Below are 17,802 nucleotides of genomic sequence, written 5' to 3'. Positions count from 1 at the left end.
CGGTTGACTCCTTGATGGGCAGAAGGGAGAAGCCCAACGTAGTACTCGGTGAGTAGCTCGCATGCGCAAGATTAAACCAACGCAATATTGGTAAATGTCAAGAGTATTCAAATGTTCAAAATGTCCAAATGTTGGCTCAATGTTTATCTTGCGATAAGATGTGCACGTGATTAATAAGAACTATAGATTTTGTCTAACTGTGGGTATTTAGATCCTGATCCTGAAAGGCATAGGCAATAGCAGTCCATCCAATGCAGCTCTGGTCAAGGATACACAGCAGATATAAAACTTGATCACGCCTGCGCTCCGAAATAGGAAGTAAAGAACAAGGTGACAATGCAAGAAACATTGAGCATCAGGCTCAATATGCAATTCGATGATACGCCCTCCAATCATGGCGACATTTCCATGGCAGATAGCGTTTGATGAAGACAGGGGGAAAGAGATTATGTACAAAGAGAGAGAGAGAGAGACAGGGAGTCGGTGTCAGATGAGTATGCGGGAGTGGATAACGAAAAGAAAAGAGACAATGATTGCACATGAAGGTATACTGTTAGGAGGGAAAGGAAAAGAAGAAACAAAGAAATGGTATCATCACACCATGCTCGGCTCGTCAAATCAAGGAGGGCGGCTCAAAGAGTAGTGTAGGTAGGGAATGGGTATTATACAATCGAGGGCGGTTGTAGTAGTAGTGAGTGGTGGTGTTGATGGCGAAGGAACCCATTTAAGTATAGATCCGTTGCGTCATCAATGGGAATCGATAAAACATTAAATTAAATCGGCTGTCGGTGATTTGACTCAATCCGACAAATCAGTTGGTTTGGGGGGAGAAGAACCGTCAATTGAGGGATCATGTGAGCAAGAAGCGTCTTGCTCTGATACAACAATTGAAGGCGGAGGTTGAGACTCGTTGGGTGGGCTGGGGAGTTGTTGGTCGTCTGTAACCATCGAGTCTGCCTGCGGAGAAGCAGGCTCTTGAACTGTAGCAAGGCCACTAGAGCCATCCGCGCTATCTTTGCTCCCGCTTGTAGCGGGATTGCGGCGTCTCATGCGGCGATTACGACGCTCTTCGTCTGCGCTTTCTCTTCTCCGTCTCTGGCGCTCGCCACTGCCTGAATCGGAATTACTTCTCAGGCCGAGAAGCATGCTGGCAGCACGATCGGCAACGTCTTCGCCTTCAGACACTTGACCTTCCTGCTTTCCATCTTCTTCTGCGATTATTGGAGGGCTGAGAAGACCGCTCTCGTCATTGATTTCGCCACTGGCTGTTTTTTCAGCCCCTTCTTCGCCTTCTTCCGCCTCGCCCGAATCAGGAGGTGGCTTGGAGCCTGAAGTTACGCGGACGTTATGCCGCTCCTTTAGACGAGCACGACGGCGGCGGTCTCGTTGATCCTTGGCTTGAGGCGCTGCAGCACGCAACTTCTCGAGTAACGAGTCCATGGCACCACTTGAAGCAGGCGACTGCGCTGCCTCTGCAGTGGGAGTGTTGTTGGCGAGGTTGGCATTGATTCGCTTACGGGCGAGAGATGCTTCTGTGCGCCTTCTGGATTCCTCTAGAGACGTGTTCTTCTCTCTAGACTTCTTCCACTCGATCAAGAACGCGCTCAACTTAGCAAAGAACTCTCGTCTAGCATTCTCGTCTGCGTTGTCTTCGCCGTAGAAGACCATGATATCGTCATAAGCCTTGACCATCTCATCCAGGTAGAGCTGCAGCTGCTCAGCCTTCCGTCTAGCATCCTTCATGGATCGCTGGACGACTTGGCTGACACGATCCTGGGGGTGGAACCTCTTAGGATCACTCAGGTTACCGGCGTCCAAGCTCGACTGTACGTTCTTAATGTTGCTAATGTACTTGACGGCGTCAGAGCGGAGCTGATCGACATTAACCTTCTGCAGGCCAATGACACCGCTGATCTCGTCAAGGAAACCCTCCCATTCTGGGTACTGGTTGCGCACGATACGCTCAACCAGATCAGCAAAGGTGGTCTCATTCTTGTCATCCTTCACCATACCCAGCCGGGCGAGGGAGCTCAGCTTGAAACCCTGGGCCTGCTTGTTGGCGTCGTTCATGAAGTTTCCAATGTCAAGAATCAGACCGAGCACGTTCATCAATGACACAGAGTCTCGCAAGGACTCGCTGACTCGTGCGACTTCTTGTAGCCTTGTGGAGATGTGCTCGTACTCTGGTTCGTAGGTGCGAGTCAGAGCAAGCGCTCTGTTTCTTGCTTTCCAGTAGTGATTTAGCTCAAATGCAGTGTAAAGATAGATCTGATCCTCGCGGGTGATCTCGGAGGGATCCTGTTCACGCTCGGTACTAGCGGCGCCAGGGCCCGTCCAATCCATACTATATGGTGCCATAAGCTTTGCGACGTTCTCTGGTATACTGCACATTTCGTCTCTTTGTAAGAAGTCCATAACGACATTATTATCCAGGATCTCCTTGTCACAGTGGATGATCATGCGAGTCACCTCCTCGGCCGGGTATTGAGAGAATTTAGACAGAGCAATCTGGAAGTTCTTGGATAGATCGTTCGAGATAATCTGTTTCTTGGCCGTGCGCTGCTTCGCACCAGTGCTGGCTCCAAATATCTTCGTTTCCTTGGCCATGAACAATCGCTCAACCTCATCCAATACACCCTTCTTAGCAAGATCGGTATATTTCTCTTCCTTCTGCTCAGCAGTCGGTGCATGAGCAGCCCAAACAGTCACTTGAGGAGTATCGACCTTGTCCCAGTGCAGAGCCTTGAGCTTTTTCTTGGGTCGAATGGATGGCATGTGGATTGTAGATGGCGAAACATCTCCAACCATGTATGTCGGTCTCCAGCCTGCACCTAAAGCACCGCTAGGGGGTGGAGGCGGGGGGATCATCAAGCCCTTGGCTCCAGGGATAGGGGGAGGAGGGGGAGGAGCAAATCCACCACCACCTGGAGGCGGCGGCGGAGGCAATCCAACTCTCCCACCTGGGGGTGGAGGTGGAGGCGGCAGTCCAGGAACACCCTTGGCGCCACCTGGTGGAGGCGGCGGTGGGAGAGTCATTCCGCCAGGCGGTGGGGGAGGAGGCATACCAACCCTTCCACCCGGGGGAGGCGGCGGGGGAAGAGCCAAGCCCCCTGGTGGAGGCGGAGGAGGGAGAATCTTGCCTCCTGGCGGTGGAGGTGGGGGAAGAGCCATAACTCCCGGCGGCGGCGGCGGCGGAACAATCTTACCACCTGGAGGAGGAGGAGGCGGCATAGCCTTTGCAGCAGCTTTATTGTCTTCTAGTACGTGTTCCCCTTCAACGGCATCGGAATCTTCGGCATCGAACTTAGGAACCTTGGAAGCAATCTCGCCTAGCAAGCCGGTAGCCTGGGCGGGATTCAAACGAGGGCGGTGCATTTCCACCAGACGAGGCTTCTCGTACATCGGCTCGCCATTACTATCCACCGGGATGTCCTCCACGTCTTCCAGAGTCGAGTCCATCGTAGGAATATTGCTGCGCTTGCGGTAAACAGATCCCAAAGAACCAGGGTCGAGGTTTCGGCGGGTAGCTTCAGCAAAGTCCTCACTGTCATCCGCTTCGCCTTCCATCTTCTCGCGCAGCTCACGGAGTCGGTCAGATGGTCCATGCTGGCCCCAGACCTTGCCCTCGAGCTTGAACTGGGTCTTGGTCCGCTCGAGCTGGCGTTCCAGACGTTCCATGAGTTTTTCGCGATCCATGATACCAGGCATCTGGGATGGATCTGCGGCCTCCGCCGTCTCAGGGTTATTGGCCTTTCGGGCATTTGAGGCGGCAATATCCTGGGCGTCTCGAAGCATAAGGTATAGTTCTCGGGTTTCCAGCTCATTGCGCTGCAATTCCTGAGCACGTAGCCGTTGTACTTCTGCAACCTCGGCCTTGAAAGATTCATTTTGCCTTTGTTGCAGCTCAATAATACCAGCCTGTTCATCGATTTGCTTTTGCAATTTCAAGACTAGGCCATCTGCGCCAAGCTCAACCTGCGCTCGCATCTCATCGCGCTCAGCAATGGCAGCCTCGGCGATCTGCCGGGCCTCGAGAGACTCGTCATAGACCCGTCTTGCCTCAGCATCGGTGTGCAGCCGATCTAACAGACTCTGTACAGTGAAAGTGAGACCCTGTCGGAGATCAAGGTCAGGCAGCCTACGGTCCATGGCCACATAGCTCAGCATAGCATCTACCAACTGGAACATACGGAGCCCTTCCTCGCCAGAGTTCTCCCTGATGAGGAGCATGTGTTGCATAGCTGAGAGGAAGTAGTCGTGGGACCGGCTGCCGTTGATCTTGGACGTGATTGCATCGACGATTTGCATAGGATCGCTCATGTCCTTGACTTCGCCTTCGATACTATCCTTCATGCTGCTGCCCTCCCGCTGGAGGAGGTCCTCGTAATCGATGGCCTCGTTCTCGCGGAACCGCTCGATTTGCTTGTCGATAACCTCATACTGGAATCCCTCCATCTTCGTCAACAGACGCTTAATTCCACATGACGTGAATTGGGCGCGGATGTGGCAACGCAGCTGCAGGTCCGTTTCTGCTCCGTCGACCAGCATATTGATGAGGATCATGGTTGAGACCGCGTACTCCATGAGGAGGTTCTCCATGCCAATGCCTCCGCTGCGGTACTCTTCACTCGCACCGACCAGACTTCCCATCTTTCCACGACCGTCGATTGTGACCTCGACAATACGCATCCAAGCATCGAAGCGACCAGTTTCGTTGTGGTCATTTTTGACTTTGTCCATGGATTGCAAGACCTTTTGGTGGCCTTGTCCATCACCCCAGTGGCACAAGAAAGTGAGGACTTCGCTGACAAGTTTCCGAGTATTCAGACGTGGCGATGATAGCGAGGTGACGAGTGCAACTAGCACATTTTGATGCTCTAGAGCGTCGTCTGCGCCATACTTGTTGTTCATGAGACCTTTCAGACATTTGGCAATATCGTATTCCCGGTCTAGATCTTTATCGCCTGTAGGAGGTGCCGGGACAGGACCAGAGACTTTTCGTCTGTTGATCTTCAAGAGGACATTGGTTAAAGCAATTTGACCTTGGGCTTCAACAAAGGCTTTCACCCAACTGTTGTGTTATTAGTGATATGCACCAGATCGAGAAAAAGGGCAGTTCATACCTGATTGGCTGTGTCCGCAAGCTGACACTCAGACTAGCAAGCTGCTTGGACGTAATGGTATCATCCATCACCTTCTTCACATACCATTCCGGACTACCTTCTTCATCAGCACGTTCAAGCAAACCGGACAAGCCGTCGTGGCCATGAGTTTGTCGCGCATTTTGTCGTCTTTTTTGCTCTCCTTGCAACTCCGTCAAGCGATCCTGATGTACCAATGTCCATTTCTTTGAAGCGGGGTACGACAGCATCTGCCGTTTGGCCTGTTCGGGAAGGTTCTGCCATCCTCGCTTCTGCATCAGCTCTAGAAACAGCTGATCCACAATACGGTCATCTCTCGGTCGAGTGAGGTAGTTATCTTGTGGCCGGGGGACAGCGGCCGGTACAGAGATCTGGTGGGAGGATCCCGCATTTGACAAGCGGCCCGAGCTGGAGCTGGGGAACATGGTGCGGTCACCAGAATGCGAGGTTGTGAGAGTGCGAGAGGAATTATCTGAGGAGAAGTAGCTTGAACCGCGCGTGTTCGAAGAAACGGAGGAGTAGATGCTGGCTTGGTCGAGGGAAGTGCGGGAGTTGGAGGACGAATCAATAGAATAGGAGTTGTGATTAGGCCCACTATTCGCTGCAGAGCTGCCTGGCCGTCCCCATTGTTGTGGTCTGGCACCTCGGTCGCCGGAGTTACTGCTGCTCAGGGTGCTGTTTGAGGTGCTGTTCGAGGTGTGCGGAGGCGGACGGGGGCCAGAAGGATGTGAAGCGTACCCATTTGGCGCAGAGGTAGAGGTCACGGTCGGATATTGATGGTAGTCGCCTCCAGATTTCCCCAGATGGTTGGGCGAGGGCTCGTGGCGCGATGAGCCAGGGCGAGAGTTGTCGATGGGAATCGGGGTCCTGGTGTCGGTGGGTAGACTTTCAAAGGGGATGGAAGTGATGACGCCCGAGGTGTGTGCGATACTGCTTGGGTCCAAATCCTGGGTCATGTCGACAGATTGAATCGAAGACCGCTTCGAATAGCGGGACGAGCGTGAGCCCGCGGCACTTCCCGGAGGTGCCAGGCTATCGTAGGGCCCTCCATAATTATCGTATCGTTCCTCGGTAGGTTTCTCTTTGTACAATTTTCGTCCGAAGAATGACTTTCCGCTCGATGTTTGCCTAGATTTGTCGGCTTGTGAACTCGGTGGCATTTTGGCGGGCGTCACTAAGATGAGGCAGGGCACAGCATAAGAGCCCCTCCAACACTCTCGGGAACCGTATTAAATAAAGATGTCGGTTTCGCGATGATGCGCTGTCGATCGCAAGTGATATGGGATAAGGTGATGACATTCAAATGGGGCGAAAGTGGCTCTCTGTATTGTCCCTCCCTGGTTAGTATACCCGTTGCTACAGCGGAGTCGCAAGAGACGAGGGGTAAGGGAATTTCTTCACGGGCACTCACCCCACAAAGAAGGCAAATTATGAGAAAAGAAAATTAACATGCAAGCCTTTTTTGCAAATGTTAAGTCCAGTTTGACACCAGGATCAAAGCCCGAGCGTTCATCTAATCCGTCCTATTGATATTAGGGGGCTCCCGGAGAAACTCCCCGACCGCGCACGTGATCGCCAATATCACGTAAGCTTATACTTGAAAGACGTCCAGGGCACTTGGAACGGAGTTTCGAAGAGCAATTGTGATGAAACACCCATATATTGAGAATCTGTATTCATACTATCAGCCACATATTAGCGTCATTTGCAGAATTCTCACTATATAGTTCCGAGGGTGAGACAGATCAGTACGAACTCACCTGGGCATCACTACTGCCCAGGCACTGAATCATCACCATCACGTCAACCTTGAGCTTTTCCACTGCCATGCCATGGAGGCATTTGTCCGGTATGGCCATAGAAGTGAGCGCATACATCGGTACTAGGTTAAGGAGCCATATGGGATATGGCTTCCTTCCATGAAAACTACACTAGGAAAGCGCAGCCCAAAAGTCTACTATAAACCCCCTTCTTTTTCCTTTTCCTTCTTCTCTTCCAACTAACAACAATATCAACAACCCCAGAGGAGCATTTCCAGCTCCAACCCACGACGATAGAGGAACATGTAAGCCCGACTTGAGCGGGGCTTGGAGAGAAGGAAGGGAAAGGGATATATTCTCTGGAGTTTGATCTCCATATATGGTACCCTGTCAGTTCATAGGCTATATTTTATTTACAACTCCTTGTGGCATACCTAGCTAGTAAATCTTACTTAGACAGTTTGAAAAATGTAAATAAACTCATGATAGTGCGATATATATTACAGCAAGAGGGCATAGCCAAGGAGTTGAAACTCAAGCGGGTTTGAGCCGAAGTCTACGAAGGAGAAAAAGGACAAAAAAAAAACAGAGATTCATTAAAGAAAATGTCACTCTCCTAGATATCGAGAGAGTCGTAGCAGACCTACTGTTGATCGTTCATATTATCGAGTGATGAGCAAAGGGAATAAAGGAGAAAGATGAAAGACAAGGGAAGTTCTTATTCGGAGTTATTAGCGACTATTCTTGGTACTCCTAGCACTGATGCGGCCGCTGGGACTAAGTAGTCTCACTGTCCAACATCGACGCATTTTGTTAGAGTGCCTTGAGGGTTAGGCCACGAGAAGGTCAAGTAACTAGTTTTCCACGAAACCGAAACTTTTTTGAGTAACGAGAGTGTGATAGTATAAAAGTTCAAACAAAACTCTGAGATCCCGAGTGGTCGGTGCTTTGTCGATCTGCCGATCCTGAGTTTAGGCTCCCCCCCCCCCCGACCTCCGCAATTTCTCACGCCAAACCAAACCTCACTCAACCGTTGTATTTTAGGCTCCGAAGCCTAATTTCCCACCCAGCATGGGATCAGCAGGTGTCTTTGCCAAGGTACGCGCAAAACTCCCTATCTCGAGGCACAACGTCATCTCCGGCAGAAGCACATTCCATGAAGATCGCGACCAAAAACCAAACTAATAAACCCCCACAGACAATACTCATCCCAGCCGCAATCGCATTCTCAATCTATATCCTAGCCTCATGTGTGATAATCCCCTTCTTCCGCCGCTACCACCAACGATACTCGCAATACCTCCCGCTACACAGTATATCGGCGCACACTCTCTCCCTACGCGATCGCATAGCCGATAAAGTGATGCATTTCTTTCTTCCGTCTCGGTGGCGGTTGGGCGCACGCATAGCCGACCATGATACAATCAGCATTGACGATGAGGAAGGGGAGACCTTGGTTGGGATGGATATGGATTCTGTGAGGCGGGGTGCGCTGGAGGAACGGAGGCGTGATACCATGGCTGACACGCAGAGTCGTTTGAGTCGGGATTTGGAGCAGGGCTTTATGGATGACAGTGATGATGAGAGGAGTGAGAATGGACGGGGAGGGAGGCTTTGAAATGTTGGTGGCATTTTCGCATATATATATATATCTACATTCTTGGGGTTAGGTTTTTGTCTAGAGATATTTTGCAAGCTAGATGGTCTGGTTTATATGTTTGATGTTTCGAGCATGGGTGTGTACTTCGTGTATATAGTTGTTCTGTTTGTTTTTATGCAATTGCATGTAGCAAGACTTGGTTTGGTGAAACAATTGATATCTATGTATTATAGACTATTCCTACTAATCATACTTGATCAAGAATTTCTAAAAAAAAAGACACCAGCTAGGCTCAATTAATTTGGTACCACTAACAGAGTTCCACCGATCATCATGCACAACTCTGCATATTATACCCCATATCGAGCTTTGTACGTCAATGTATAGAAATTTAAATGCAAATCGAAGTGGAAAAGAACTGAAGGTTATAAATATTATTCATCGGTATCGTGAAAGATGCTACTTTTTTCAGCATCGCCCATGCCATCCTGAGCAAATGGGACTGTTATGAACATAAAAAAGACAAGATATAAAAGGATGCATCTCAGCCGGAGAATGCTTCACACTGCATCATGTAAAGACACTTTCTACTTGCGCTGACCATAGGCCTTGGTGGCATAATCACCCTTGTGGACAATCAAGTCCTCAGGACGGTAGTCCTCACGGCCGGAGAAGTAGCTTTCCAGGATGTTCTTGGTACCGTTGGCGTAGCGGACCTGGGCATCGATGGAGGTACCGGACATGTGGGGAACCATGGCGTTACCGCCACCCCAGGGGTGCTCGGCATAGCGGAGAGGGTGGTCCTTGGGGGCGGGCTGGGGGAACCAGACATCACCACCGTAGCCACGGAGGTGGCCAGACTTCAGGGCCTCAGCGACATCCTCCTTAACGACAATGGCACCGCGGGCAGTGTTGACGAGCCAAGCACCAGGCTTCATCTTAGAAATGAGATCCTTGTTGAAGAGACCGCGGGTCTTCTCGTGCAGGGGGCAGTTAATGGTGACGACGTCACACTGGGCGAGCATCTCCTCGAGATCGTCGACGCGACGGCAACCAATCTCCTTCTCGGTCTCGGCGGAGAGGGGCTGGTAGTCGTAGTAGAGGAGCTCCTTGCAGTCGAAGGGCTTGAGGCGGCGGAGGACACGCTCACCGATACGGCCGACGGCGACGGTACCGACGACCTTGCCCTCGAGATCGAACTCGTTCTTGGCGACGGCAGCGACATCCCAGTCGCCGTTCTTGATCTGCTCGTGGGCAGGGACGAAGTTGCGGACCAGGAGGAGGATGGTCATGACGACGTGCTCAGCGACGGAGACTACGTTGGAGCCGGTGACCTCGGCAACGGTGATACCGCCGTTGGTGGTGTTGGCGGCGTTCAGGTCAACATGATCGGAACCAATACCGGCAGTGACGGCGAGCTTGAGCTTCTTGGCCTTGGCCAGACGCTCAGCGGTGAGGTAACCGGGGTGGAAGCTGTTTTATCGTTAGTTGGGGAGTTTTTGAAAGTTTATGCCATGAGAAACGAACGGAGTGGTGATGATGACTTCAGCGTCGACGAGCTCCTTGTCGAAGGTGGAGTTCTCGCCCTCCTTGTCGGAGGTGGTCACCAGGGTGTGACCCTGGTCCTCGAGCCACTTGCGGATGCCGAGCTCGTTCTCGGTGGTACCGAGCAGCTTAGGCTGCTGCTTGGAGTGTTCACCACCCTATATGACAGAAGAGTCCAGGTTAGCGATTGAAGTATGTCCCACATGAACTGAGCATGACTTACATCGTAGAGAACCAAAAGAACTTTGCCCTGGAGATTGGTAGTTGCGGTTAGCGTACGTGCACCTGGAATAGAGCCGGCCAACGGTGAAGTCCGAGTGAATGGGCTGGAGGCAATCGTTGCTCGAGAGAGCTTGAGGGAAAGGGCTGTCAATTGACGAGGAATAGAGCGGATAAATACCATTGTGATGGATTATAAAAAAAAAATCAAGACGTCGCTAGAAAAAAAAGGTCAGCGCTCTGTTATAATGAATAAATGCACATCTCAATGCGGTCAATGTCCAAGAACGGCGTTATAGAAAGCTGGATGCGGCAAGGCCTGAGAAAAGTGGGGAATGTTGTAGCCAAGAAATGTGACTTGACTATAGGGGAAGAAATAGGAAAAGTGATACAAGACTTACAGGTAGAGTATATCGGAGTAAATCGTAGTGTAGTAGGTAGTTGGATAGAGAAGAAATAAGAACAGCAAGAGCTGATTATATATAGGCCCCCTCTCTCTTTACAGGCAATTGCATCCCCTCAAAATAACTGCCATAGAAACGGGAGAGCCGGACACTGAACATCCACTTGGAGATCTCTCCGCATGAGGGACAGGGGGCCAATGTTGCACATTCCAAGGTTGTTTGGAACTAAAGCCTATCATCTTTAGACTTTAGGTAACTTGCCACGTACCCCGAAGCCCACATACATTGTATATTACATATTTTACTATGTATCACTACTGCATATCTTAAACCTTGGAAAGCTCTAAAGGGATGAACGTGAACTCTTGATAGTATTTATATATATGCAGTATATACAGCTATACAGAAGTAAAATTCACCTTTCATACAGCATCTCTCAAAGCTACATATGTATCTACATCGCTATACCCTCCCAATAGTTCCCAACTCATCAGCCCACCAAAAAAATGGCCAAAGTTACCCCGCAGGGGGGTAGGTGATATAAGCTTACGTAATGAGGGGGTGGAATCTACGCGCAACCGCCTAGGTATACCATCTACCCCCAACTGTTACAGATATTAGCATCTCCAACCTCCTATAGCTCCTAACTCTAGATTCTATCTCACCCCCAAGTTCCTCAGCCCATCTTTGCTACTTTCACGGAATCCCGGGCAATTACCGCCTTTCTGCCGAAGTTCGGCCTTCGTGCCACCTTCTCCAACTCCGGCCCCGCTACTTCATACTCCATACAGGTACATCTCCTCGCGAGGAGGTCTTGGAGAACCGTCCTCGGGTCCACTAGCTTTCCGGATCAGATCATGATCACGGATAGCATGACCGCATCAAGGGCTCGAGCAGGATTCCTTTATTTTTAATCCACCGTATCCCGGGTCTTTCGACCCATTATGTTTGTCTTTTCGCTGCGCGTTTGCTGAACTGCTGGTCAATTGGACAACTGCAATGCGTGTTTTGATTAGCATTGCTCCCCGGTCGGACATGGGATTGCATTGCTACGATGTGATGTACCACATTGGGTGTCGCATGTGGACATTGATCAGCGAACCCTCAAAACATTTCCCTGACCGATGTTATAGTTACGAGCCCTCCGATCGGAAAACAGACTATACACCATTACTTTCGCAGGATGCCGACGATGCACTAGCTACCCTTCCTAACTCATCCCAAGATTACTCAAATTACCCATGCAACCGGTCAGGATAGTCATGAAGTGCTGGTCTCGAGGCTTTGGCGCATATGTCGTATGACCAGTGCGGGGGAGGCCCGGGGGTCGGATTCGATTAGTCACTCGAACTTCCAGCCTGCAGTGGACGGGGAAGCACGTCAAGCTGTTTCCGGGTACTATTGCCATATGAAATATGTGATTCCTTTTCAAATCCAGAGACGCTGCAGTCGTTGGAACCTCGAGCATTGTCCATGCGTGACGATCCATTAACATCTCTATCTTAGATAATCTAACACATTCGCAGTCAGACCCCAAAACGTTCCACCGATGAACTACCTCTGTCTCAAAAAAGACCTCCAAAAGACCTCCAAACATCTCCATCCACAAGGCTATCCGTAAGGCTATTACCAGCACCTTTCCTTCGGTGATACTCCCACGATATTTTTCCATATCGATGCTAGCATCTGGACACTTGGATCATGTGCCCAATCGCTCGAGTCCGCACAGACCTCCGGCCTCAATCATACTTCTCTAGACAAATTAGCCGCCACCATACAACGCAGAGAATAATTGCAGTCCCCACTTTCTACAAGAGTATGTCTTCCGTCAATATTACGACAAGCTGCATCATGAGTGGAACATGTATGCGTCGAATATCTCACACCGGGCCAGCTCCCTTGTCAGCCAGCGTGACAGTTCCAAGAATACCATTATCCTCAGCTGGCACGAGCTTGAATTGGGAACATTGCGATGATAAACTGAATGCTATGGTACATTCACAATTTCGAGGCGCAACTTGGAATTCTGACCTCGGGAATTTAAAGTATCTGTAGACAACCATGTACATGATGGGTTTTCGTTCATTGCAACAAACATTCCAAGATTGAAAGCTCTCCATCCCACACAAGGCATTGGGGAAAATTTCCTCTTTGGAAGCCTGGCCACAGGTGCTGGCTAGGATTCTCAATCTTGCGTATCTTTTTTAAAATTGTTTTTATACAAGACTCTTGCTATTTCTGCTTTTACCTATCTCCTCCCCTTTCAAAAAAAATATTCAGGGATAATTGCTCATAATTGTTAGATCTGCAGATCAGACGTGGGGATTTGATAATCTCTGAATCTCCGATTTCTCGGACTCGGCACTCGGACATTGGCATCTCCGTTATTTTCTAAACATCTTTTTCTTTGAATTTGTCTACCTTCTACCGCTTCATCCAAGATCATAAATTCAATGCGACCAATACTCGCGCAATCGCTCACGCGCGCCTGGAGCGGGCGAACCTATCGAAACTCCCAGACAATCCGTCTACTGTCCAGTAAACCTCAGCGCAGCAGCAGACTCCGCGCGCGCCTGGAAATCCCCCCTCCCTTCCCCGTTACCAAGACATGTCCTGAATCAAACTGCAATTGTCCACCTACGCCCGACCTGCCGGAGGATCTACCGATCGATCATGAACAAGTCTTGAATGGGACGATGGCTGCCTACGCGCAGCAGATTCTCGTCTGTACAGGACAGCCAGACTGGACGAGTCGCATTGAGGAAGATGGCGAAAATAAAGGCTGGGGTAACCTTGTGAGGGGACTGAAGAGCTTGCTAGGTCGTGGCGGGCCGTATCTTGATGTAAGTGGATCGTACAACCCGACAATAGATACCCAAACTCTTGCTGATTTGAGATCCTATCGTTCTAGCCTTTCAACAATATCTTGGTCACGAATTCATCTATCGCGCCAGCTGCAACCTCCTCTCCCGCCTCCGCGTCGGTATTCCTCTTCCCCAGCTTCAAATATATCCCCTCAATACCCGTGAACACGGCCTCATCGCCCGACCAAACAACCGATCTAACGACCTTCGTACGCGCATATCTTCTCCCCGAACGACTCCACGACATGCACTCCTCTCTCCCCACAAGCAAACAAGCAGACATGACCCGATCCCCAGACCTAGCATCAAACTTCCCGGGGGTGATCGACATCAACCACTCTCCGACAGTGCTAATATGCGGACATGGAGGTCGCGACATGCGCTGTGGTATCATGGCCCCCGCGTTGGAAAGCGAGTTCGAGCGCGTGCTGCGAGCGCGAGGATTCAGCTCTGCGGGCAGTGATGGGACCACAGTGGATGGCCCCAACCATGCTAATATTGGTCTGATCAGTCACGTTGGAGGACACAAATACGCAGGCAATGTGATTATCTATATCCCGCCGAAGATGACATTGGAAACTTCTTCAGAGCCCCACCCGCTGGCGGGTAAGGGGATTTGGTACGGCCGCATTGAGCCGAAGCATGTGGAGGGTCTTGTCGAGGAGACTATTCTCGGAGGGAAAGTGGTTGCGGATCATTTCCGGGGTGGCATTGACAGGAGTGGTGATATTTTGAGGATGTAAACTTAGGATAGAGTAGAGCGTACGATACATGTGGATATGCATATACATTGAACATTAAAAACATTGCCAAAAGATCAAATCTCATGCAAATACCAAAAGACCTCGGCATCTTCACAGCTTCAAGAAATATGTCCAAAGTATACCGCTAATACGCTAGTCCAAATCGGGGCTAAAGCTACCCGGGCTCCGGGGAAGTTTTGAAGATGCGCAGTGAATCAAGCCATACCTTCAAATTGTGGGCATGACCAATCGCTCCAATTACTTCAATATCTAAAAATTTCAGAGATGAAATGATCAGCCCGCCACCATGCAATCCCTCTCACGACTCAGATTAACCAGCGCCGTCGCGCCTGGCCGCATTCACACGCGTCCAACCCTACGAGCCCTCTCACCAGTCTACACCCTAACCCGACTATCCAGCACCTCAACCCGCCGACTAGACCTCCCAGCCCTCGACAAAAAATGGCATGCAAAATGGGAAAGCGACCGCGCCGCGCCGCGCTCAACACCGGACGAGACACAGAAACCCAAATCCTACATTCTGTCCATGTTCCCATACCCGTCCGGCACGCTGCACATGGGGCATCTGCGCGTGTACACGATCTCAGATGTGATCTCGCGGTTCTATAAAATGCGCGGGCATGACGTGCTCCATCCTATGGGGTGGGATGCTTTTGGACTGCCGGCGGAGAACGCGGCGATTGAGAGAGGTATTGATCCTGCGGTGTGGACGCAGGCGAATATTTCGAAGATGAAGGAGCAGTTGAGGTGTATTTCAGCAGAGTTTGATTGGGATCGGGTATGTTGGTGTTAATTGTTTGGATTCGGCGGGTTTGGTCGTGGGTTGGTTTTGCGATGGGATGGCTAATTGATATCTATGGCTAGGAACTGGCTACGTGTGCCCCGGACTTTTATGAGCATACTCAGCGCATCTTTTTGATGTTATATAAGAAGGATTTGGCGTACCAGGCGGAAGCGTTGGTTAATTACGACCCTGTTGATAAGACCGTTTTGGCAAATGAGCAGGTGAGTCGGGATCATAGGGTCAACTTTGATTTAATCTAATTTCCATGCAGGTTGATGCCAATGGATTCTCGTGGAGATCTGGAGCGAAGGTTGAGAAGTTGAACTTGAAGCAGTGGTTCTTTAAAATCACTGATTTCAAGGAAGCTCTTCTGAAAGACCTCGATTCTCTTGCTGGAGGATGGCCGGAGCGTGTCCTCACGATGCAACGCAATTGGCTTGGAAAGTCTTATGGTGCCAAGGTCACATTCCCTGTGACCATCGGACGCGCGGGTGACCAAGTCGATGTGAACGTATTTACTACCCGCCCAGACACTCTGTATGGTGTGGAGTATCTGGCACTCTCTTTGAATCACCCTATTGTGCTGAAGGCTGCCGAGAAAGACGAGGCGCTTCGCAAATTCCTGGGTGAAGCGTCATCGCTTGCACCGGACTCCAAAGCAGGATACCGGCTATCTGACATTGAGGTGTCTCATCCATTGTGCAAGATTGATACAGAAACACCCCACTTGCTGAGGAAGCTTCCTGTCTTTGTAGCTCCTTACGTCCTTAGCGACTATGGCGAGGGAGCAGTCATGGGTGTTCCTGGCCATGACACCAGGGACATGGCGTTCTTCAAGGAGAATGTGGACACCGACTCGATCCCAGTTGTCATCGAGGCCGAGCCAAGTGGCAGTGATGCAAACAGCAGTGTCATCCCAGCGTCGAACACAAAAGCTTTCACACCAGAGGGCTTCTTGACTTCGCGCTGTGGAAAGTACCAAGGGTTACACTCCAAGGAAGCATCAAAACTGATTGTCAATGACCTGGAGCAGGTCGGCCAGGCTGCGTTTGTCGAGAGCTGGCGCCTGCGGGATTGGTTGATCAGTCGCCAGCGATACTGGGGTGCGCCGATCCCCATCATCCACTGTGGGGACTGTGGTCCTGTTCCGGTCCCCGACAAGGATCTTCCAGTAAAGCTGCCGAAGATTGAGGGAGAGTGGCTCAAGGGAAAGAAGGGAAATCCTCTGGAATCCTCAGAGGAATGGCTCCACACAAAATGCCCCAGTTGCAATGGTCCCGCTCGACGCGACACAGACACCATGGACACCTTCGTGGACTCGTCCTGGTACTTTTTGCGGTTCTTGGACTCTGCTAATAAGGAAGCCCCGTTCTCTCCTGCAGCGATGCAGCCGGTGGATGTGTACATCGGTGGTGTCGAGCATGCCATTCTGCATCTTCTCTACGCTCGATTCATCTACAAATTCCTCTCTCAGTCCGAGCTGTCCCCGGCTAAGAACTCTGCTGCACCCGCAGAACCATTCAAAATGCTTCTCAGCCAGGGCATGGTCCATGGAAAGACCCTCACTGAGCCCTCGACAGGCCGCTTCCTTCTCCCGTCGGAGGTTGATCTGACCAATCCAGACAAGCCTTTGATAAAGGGAACAACAGTCACCCCTAACATTTCATTCGAAAAGATGTCCAAGAGCAAGTACAACGGCGTGGACCCTACAACCACCACATCAAAGTACGGCGCCGACGCTACACGCGCACACATCCTGTTCTCCGCACCAGTCAGCGAAGTTTTAGAATGGGACGAAGCCAAGGTCGTCGGTGTCGAGCGCTGGTTCGGCCGACTCTGGAAACTCGTCCAAGACACCCAGCAGACCCTAACAGAGGCATCATTCTCCGTCTCAGAAGCAGATCTAAAATCCTCTACCACCCACGTCGCTCCCCTCCCATCATCACTCCAGGACCTGAGCGACTCCGACGCAGACGCAGTCCTGGCTACCCACAACACCATCGCATCCGTCACGACCTGCATCGAAAGCAACCCCTACGGCCTGAACACAGTCATCTCAGATCTAACCAAACTGACCAACGCCCTGGCCTCGAACCCCGCTTCCTCCCCTCTCATCCTATATCTATCCGTCTCATCCCTCCTCCGTCTGCTAGCCCCCATCGCCCCAGCCTTAGCCTCTGAGTCGTGGGAAGTCCTGCACGCAACCACAAACACCATCTCTACAACACCAGTGCCGTCGGTCCTTTCCTCGCCCTGGCCCAGCACCCTCCTCACACCCCCCAAGCCGAGACTCTCTCATCTCGCGGCGGCCAAACGGTCGCCGTCCAGATTAATGGAAAGCTCCGCTGTGCTGTAACCATTCCGCGTATGGAGTCTCAGTTGCCGCAGGGCAAGAATGCTCCTTCGCAGGAAGAACAGGATTGGATTGTTAGTCGCGTCTTGGAGACTGCTGAGGGGAAGTCGTGGCTTCAGGAGAAGAATGACTGGGAGAAGAGACGACGAGTTATTGTTGTCAAGGGAGGTAAGCTTGTCAATGTTGTTTTCTGAGTTCCCTTTCTGTATCCATATTAGATGTGGGATTTGTATTACTATCTTGGATAGATTTGTATATTATTTCTGCTAGGTATCGCATAGAGCTTTGTCTTCTCATCCGGTTTCTTTCTGGCTTTTCAAGGGGAAAGAAAACGAACAAAACAAATGTGCTATCAATAAATTTCAAAT

The 17,802-nt window shown here is 50.8% G+C and overlaps 6 protein-coding genes across 6 annotated transcripts; 3 read left to right on the top strand and 3 right to left on the bottom strand.

The window, feature by feature from the left end:
- Positions 1-798: 798 nt before the first annotated feature.
- Positions 799-6,301, bottom strand: N7447_005206 (formin sepA; the record flags this gene model as incomplete). Its single annotated transcript, XM_057229468.1, has 2 exons — positions 799-5,071; positions 5,124-6,301. 2 exons carry the CDS (start codon positions 6,299-6,301, stop codon positions 799-801), a joined length of 5,451 nt encoding a protein of 1,816 aa, XP_057084558.1.
- Positions 6,302-6,722: 421 nt separating this feature from the next.
- On the bottom strand, positions 6,723-7,018 carry N7447_005205 (uncharacterized protein; the record flags this gene model as incomplete). The annotated part of the gene is made up of 2 exons (XM_057229467.1): positions 6,723-6,811; positions 6,898-7,018. 2 exons carry the CDS (start codon positions 7,016-7,018, stop codon positions 6,723-6,725), a joined length of 210 nt encoding a protein of 69 aa, XP_057084557.1.
- Positions 7,019-7,972: 954 nt separating this feature from the next.
- N7447_005204 (uncharacterized protein) lies at positions 7,973-8,519 on the top strand (the record flags this gene model as incomplete). The annotated part of the gene is made up of 2 exons (XM_057229466.1): positions 7,973-7,999; positions 8,100-8,519. 2 exons carry the CDS (start codon positions 7,973-7,975, stop codon positions 8,517-8,519), a joined length of 447 nt encoding a protein of 148 aa, XP_057084556.1.
- Positions 8,520-9,088: 569 nt separating this feature from the next.
- Positions 9,089-10,449, bottom strand: fdh (formate dehydrogenase (NAD+) FDH1; the record flags this gene model as incomplete). The annotated part of the gene is made up of 4 exons (XM_057229465.1): positions 9,089-9,974; positions 10,029-10,204; positions 10,270-10,296; positions 10,447-10,449. 4 exons carry the CDS (start codon positions 10,447-10,449, stop codon positions 9,089-9,091), a joined length of 1,092 nt encoding a protein of 363 aa, XP_057084555.1.
- A 2,673-nt stretch (positions 10,450-13,122) lies between these two features.
- N7447_005202 (sucrase/ferredoxin-like domain-containing protein) lies at positions 13,123-14,276 on the top strand (the record flags this gene model as incomplete). Its single annotated transcript, XM_057229464.1, has 2 exons — positions 13,123-13,512; positions 13,581-14,276. The coding sequence occupies 2 exons, from the start codon at positions 13,123-13,125 to the stop codon at positions 14,274-14,276; spliced, it is 1,086 nt and encodes a 361-aa protein (XP_057084554.1).
- A 307-nt stretch (positions 14,277-14,583) lies between these two features.
- N7447_005201 (leucine--tRNA ligase NAM2) lies at positions 14,584-17,628 on the top strand (the record flags this gene model as incomplete). Its single annotated transcript, XM_057229463.1, has 4 exons — positions 14,584-15,075; positions 15,162-15,302; positions 15,353-17,265; positions 17,313-17,628. 4 exons carry the CDS (start codon positions 14,584-14,586, stop codon positions 17,626-17,628), a joined length of 2,862 nt encoding a protein of 953 aa, XP_057084553.1.
- Between the last annotated feature and the right edge of the window lie 174 nt (positions 17,629-17,802).

Source organism: Penicillium robsamsonii (genome assembly GCF_028829455.1).
Source record: "Penicillium robsamsonii strain IBT 29466 chromosome Unknown utg000003l_segment0_segment0, whole genome shotgun sequence".
Taxonomy (NCBI): domain Eukaryota; kingdom Fungi; phylum Ascomycota; class Eurotiomycetes; order Eurotiales; family Aspergillaceae; genus Penicillium; species Penicillium robsamsonii.
Note: the sequence above shows the minus strand (reverse complement) of the source record. Positions and strands in the feature narration are given on the sequence as shown.